Below are 5,901 nucleotides of genomic sequence, written 5' to 3'. Positions count from 1 at the left end.
ATTGTCATTTACACCCTTTTTCTTCTTCTTCCTCCCCCTCCTTCTCTTCTCCTGTGATTCTATCTCTGTGTGTTTTAGCATTTCTTTACTCATTGCCTACCACTAAGCCTAGTATGCACACTCTCTGTTTTTCTCTTTTACTCTGTCTCTCACTCCCCACTCTCTCTCTCTCTCTCTCGCTATATATATATATATATATATATATGTGTGTGTGTGTGTGTGTTTGTGTATGTATGTATATATCTCCATATGATGTAAAATATGACTAGAGAAATCAACAAACCAACCAAGCATTTATATCAGCTACTATTATATAGAGATTGCAGATATTACCAATACTGCTTGGTTTTATATTTCAGCGCACACTCCTGAGATTACAAAGGAAGAATTATGGCACAGCTGCATGTACGAAGAAATGAACAATCCTTACTATGGTATACAAGCTCATCGCCAAAGACGACAACAGGTTCTTTTATTTGCCTAAATATTCCAAATTTTAATGATAACGTTTTGAATTGTTCTTTGTTTGGTTATCAGCCAATGGGATTTCTGGAAAATATGTGTAATCATAGAAGATAAAGTTGAAAGCAATGCATCCTGGACTATCAGATTCCAGTGAGATTCTTACCCACAAATCCCTGTTTTTTTTGGGGGTTTTTTTTTTTGGCCTTAGGAAGGGCATTGAGCCATAAAAACCATGCCAAAACAGACAGTGAAAGCTTGGTGCAGTCTTCTGGGTTGTCAGCTCCTGTCAAACTGTCCAACCCATGTCAGAATGGTAGATGGACATTAAATGATGACGATGATGATGATGATGTGACTGACATTTTGCCTATGGCCCTGCCAAACTTTTTTAAGTTATTGTATAAATGTGTTTTACCTGCTTGAAACAGCAGCCAAAATCCCTTCATAGTACACCCTGTTGCAATTGTTCCCCCAGTTTTTAACTCTTGCTGTACTTTAGAACAAATAAGAACTATGTTAATGTACTTTGTGCATCTGAAGGTGCATGACTCATTGTTTCATGGGGATCAGCTTATAATCATAAAGTCACGGGTTCAATTCCTAAACCAAGTGGCATGTTGTATCCTTGAGTAAGGCACTTCATTTCATGTTGTTTCAGTCTACTCAGCAACAAACAAGTACCAGTTGGGTGCTGATACAGTGAAGACCGAAACATTTGTACAAGACACAGTCCTCCAACTTGTCTGATCCTGTTAAATCACCCAACCCATGCCGACATGAGAAACAGACATAAAGATGATGATAATGATGGTGATGGTGGCAGCAGCAATGATGATGGTGATGATGATGATGATGAGGATGATGATGATGATGTATACAAAATCTGTTACTGCTGCCAGATCAGTGTCATTATGAAGATAGGTGGAGACAGACTAGTACATACAAACATATATATACACTCACACACACATACAGACACACTCACTCACATATACATACATACATATAAGGTGGTATCAAAAGGTTCTTGGACTAGTTTTGTTTAATAAAAAATAACTTATTTACCTAAGTTTTAACAACATCTCCTTTGAAATAGTCACTTTGCACAGTAATACAATGGTCCCAGTGTTCTTGGCCTGGAATCTGGTCTGGAAATTGTTTTCCATAAGCGAGTTAAGGATTTTCTGTGATTTTCTCTGGATCTCGACAACATTGTTAAAATGACAATCTTTGAACTGCATTTTCATCTTGGCGAAGAGATCGAAGTCTGCACATGCTAAATCTGGCAAATAGGGCAGGTGCGGAAGTGATACCGTGTTGCTTTTGGCAAGAAACTCACAAGTGAGTGGAGCTTGGTGACAAGGTGCATTGTCATTGTGAAGAATCCAATTCTTCATGCTCCACAGATCTGGTGGTTTCCACTGAATGTCCTCCCACAAATGCTTCAAAACATTGCCGTAGAACCCTTGATTGATGGTCTGGCCTGGGGGACAAATTCTTGATGCACAATACCATATCTCTATGGTGACATTCGTGCCAGGTCTTCCAGATCACTCATCATCTTCCAGAGATGTTCTTTCACTTTTGAAGCACCCATGCCACTCAAAATATTGTGTACAACCCAATGCCTCATCACTATAAGCTTGCTGAAGAATGCTCAATGTCTCTATTGCAGACTTCCCAAGTTTAACGCAAAATTTCATGTTGGCTATTTGTTCCTGTCCATGACAAAATTGCAGACTACAGCATACATAAAAACACGAATTTCACAAAATCAAAAATTTCACTACTTGTGGCAAACTAAGCTGAGTGCTCGTAGTACATACCTATTACATTACATCAGTTGACAAAAGCTCCTTGTATATTCTCTGTGTGTGTGATGATCTATGGCTAAAAATAGTGATGTCATTGTTTGTGGTTGGGCAGCAGCTGGTGATATTTGTTGACATTTCCTACTCTGTGTTTTCAAATTCCTCTGGAATATAAAAAGATATATATACCTTACTTGAAGGGTTGGTGACAGAAAGGGCATCCAGCTCTAAAAATCCTATTTCAGTCATCTGCTATCTAAGCCATACAAGCATGGAAAGGCTGGCATTAAACTAAGCAAAACAATGACTATTTCAGAGTTAATTATACAAATATATGTTAATGAAATATTTACTTTTATATCTTCTTTGTTTATGATAAGGCATCTCTTATTGGTCATCTGGAGAAGTTGAATTTACTGAAGAAAGGTTACACTTATGTCGAACTTGGTGCTGGCAAAGGTGAGGGTAGATTTCCATTTTGTTGCAGTGTTTTATTTCATTATATTCAGGCCTTTTTTATTTCTCTTGAATGAAATCCCATGGATTACTATGTGTTAGGATGAATTCCAGCATTTGGACACAGTCAGAACTACTGTGTCTCTTTCAGCTTGTTATGGTTGTGTAGTCTCCATTGCAGCTGTCCATGTCATGTTCATAGTGTTTACAGAGCATTGAGCAGTAGTCACGATGTTGGCATTTTGACACCTGATACAAATCATCATGATACAGGTTACTCTTTTCCAATATTCAGGTGGCTTACAATTTTCCATATCATCTAACTTTTTTTCTCAAATTAATCTTTATGCTCTCAAAAGCCATTGACTGCTCACCAATACATTTAGTTGTTCCTGAAAAAAGGAGACATAAAAAAACTCATCAAATTTAGCCCAAATACCCTGTATTATGCAGTGCCCCTTCTCCCTCCAAAACTGAAACATTTCAAGTCATTTGATTTGTTGTGGGTCTGTGAAGCACATGTGCCACCTATGAGGCCAACTATCCTTGGATAGCACGTGTGCTTCACAACTGACTCATTAGGGACAGCTAGACTTATGATCCATCAGAGAGATAGAGTGCTAGATAACACACATCTCATTACCATGTAGCACCATTCTTCCCTTATACAAGCTTCATCCAGTCTTTTTTTTGTACATACAACTTAATTCAAATCCTTGATTTCTCAAAATTTTGAGTTAAAATTCCACGAAAGTCAGCTTACTTTCTTTGAAATCACTCTGAAATCAACTTTGCTTTTTCAACACACTATGTTCAAATCCTGCCAATGTTAACTTAGCTTTTCAGCCTTTCAATGGGCAGGGTTGATAAAAAAAGTACCAATCCACCGCATTGAATTGGTGGAAATCTAAAATCATAGGATCAGATACTTTATGGTGTCGGTTTTGGTTCTTTATGTTCTGAGTTCAAATCTTACCAAGGCCTGCTTGAGGATCAGATAATCCATTTCTTGGTTTAACATCACCACCTGGCCCTTGGGTGTCTTCATTAGGGTTCACTCTGTTGTAAACCTTCAGTTTGAGGATAACTTCCTTTTTCCCTCCCATCAATCTCAGAGACCCTGTAAAGGGTCTACAGGTAGTCTTCCACCTGGTTATAAAAAAAAAGATACATAATAAAATAAATATTCTATATCTACATTTCAGGTCAACTCTCTAATTGTCTTCAGAAAGCAATTCCTGATAATGAAGATGGCCTCTACGTTTTAGTAGATAAAAGTCATATCAGATATAAGGTAGGTTTAACACTATTTCTGAAATTCATGTTTTTTTCTACATGTTTATGTTTTGTTAAAGATAATTGTTTCTAATATAATTACAGGATCATTAATTTGGCAAGAAGGGAACAGTCAATTATATCGACCTCAGTACTTTATTGGTACTTTAGTTTGTTTATTTTATATATCCTGAAAGGATAAGTTCACTCTGTAAGGTGATTGATGTTAGGAAGGGCATCCAACCATAAAACCATGCCGAAACTGGCAGTGAAGCCTGGTGCTGTCTTCTGCCTGGCCAGCTTCTCTCAAACCACCCAACTTGTGCCAGCATGGAAAATGCATGTTAAATGATAGTGATGGTGATGGTGGCAGTGGCAGAAGTAGCAGTGGTGGTAGTGAAAGGCGATGTTAATTTTGGCAAGAAATTGAACATAGAATATAAAGGGTCATAACCAAAACCCACAAGATATTTCATCTGACACTCAGGCATTGTATTCACTGCTTTGTTGGCTTTTGTATTTTTGAGGGATTTGTGTACCTCTGTTTGTTTAAATGGGTTAGTATATGTATATATGCATGTTTGTAAGTCTGTTGAAATCAGTGGCACAATGTAGGGTTTGCAGACCACACAATGTGGTCACTTTGCTGGGTAAACCATATGTTGAATGCATGTAATGTTTAAGGAAGAAACAGTTAATGTGGCTACCACACAGATTAGACAAAGCCCACCAAAGACCTATCCTATGGTACAGGTTTAAAAAGTGTATATTAGTGTATTTGTGTATCTGTTGAAGTGGTTGTCATGTCATTTTATTAAGAAAAAGGAAGAAGGGAGAAGAAATGATCCAAAACATTAAAATACCGTATTGTCATTTATTTGGGAAACAGTGAAGATTTTACTGTATAAGGAAGATCAGTGTGATGACATTATCAATTAAAATGCAAATTCAGTGTAAAGAGAAAGGAGAGAAAGAAATGCAGTACTTTGTCCAGATTGCATGTTACTGTAGTTGGGATCCTATGATATTGTAGTATTTCAAAGGGTATTTGTGCATGTGAGAGCACACTCCACCCTCTGGCTCACAGGCATGCTGACTGCTCTCATAGTTTTTTTTGCTATCACTAATATAATGACCTCAGGTGCTGCTTGGTTTCATACTTCCATTATTCAAACACCCTGAATCCATTCTCTCCACTTCATATCACTGTTGTTGCTTCCAACTCTATTAGGCCTGCACTAACCACCATACCAAGTCCTTTCTTCCAAGAACATCATGCCCTCTGTTACCTTCTCTCTGCTCATGCCTTTGCTACTGGTGTTAACCTGCAACAATTTATATAGAATACTAACAGCATCAATCTCACCAATCTTAGAGAACACTGCCCTTTCCTCCAGACAGAACAGGTAAAAGATTAAAAAGCAAATAAATTATTTCAGTATGCATTCAGCATTTTGCTTTGATAGTTTAGGATTAATGTCCTTTCTAGGATTCAAAGCTTAGAGAAGGTATCTGCCACATACAAAAACTATCTTGCTAGTTAGCCTTCCTTTTGATATTACTGCACCTCTTATGTGTCCATAGCTTACACTGGGTACATCTTACAGAGTTTCTACATACACCTTTTCTACAGATCGAGTAGGGCCATCTACGTGAAGGGATTTGTGGTTTGTCTGCCTTCCTACTTATTAGGACTTTGGTTTTAGCTAGGTTGACTCTAAGGCCCTTCGATTTTAATCCTTGCTTCCACACCTGAAACTTCTCCTCTAGTTCTGATAGTGACTCAGCAATTAGAGCAAGGTCATCAGCATAAAGGAGCTCCGAGGGGCATCCTGTCTTGAATTCCTGTGTTATTGCCTGGAGGACTATGATAAATAGGAGGGGGCTGAGGACT

General features: G+C 37.9%; 1 protein-coding gene across 2 annotated transcripts in view; it reads left to right on the top strand.

The window, feature by feature from the left end:
* Positions 1-5,901, top strand: part of LOC106872555 (tRNA:m(4)X modification enzyme TRM13 homolog) — a 51,195-nt gene that overhangs the window by 35,518 nt on the left and 9,776 nt on the right. For both annotated transcript variants that reach the window (XR_008264890.1, XM_014919582.2), the window contains exons 6-8: positions 360-466; positions 2,657-2,735; positions 3,938-4,026. Coding sequence is in view for 1 of the 2 variants with exons in the window: in XM_014919582.2 (XP_014775068.1) it covers positions 360-466; positions 2,657-2,735; positions 3,938-4,026 (275 nt within the window). In the remaining variant the exon portion in view is untranslated. The remainder of the gene's footprint in view (positions 1-359; positions 467-2,656; positions 2,736-3,937; positions 4,027-5,901) is intronic.

Source organism: Octopus bimaculoides, chromosome 9 (assembly GCF_001194135.2).
Source record: "Octopus bimaculoides isolate UCB-OBI-ISO-001 chromosome 9, ASM119413v2, whole genome shotgun sequence".
NCBI classification, from domain to species: Eukaryota; Metazoa; Mollusca; class Cephalopoda; order Octopoda; family Octopodidae; genus Octopus; species Octopus bimaculoides.
The sequence above is the reverse complement of the archived record's forward strand: the minus strand, read 5'-3'. Positions and strand labels throughout refer to the sequence as shown.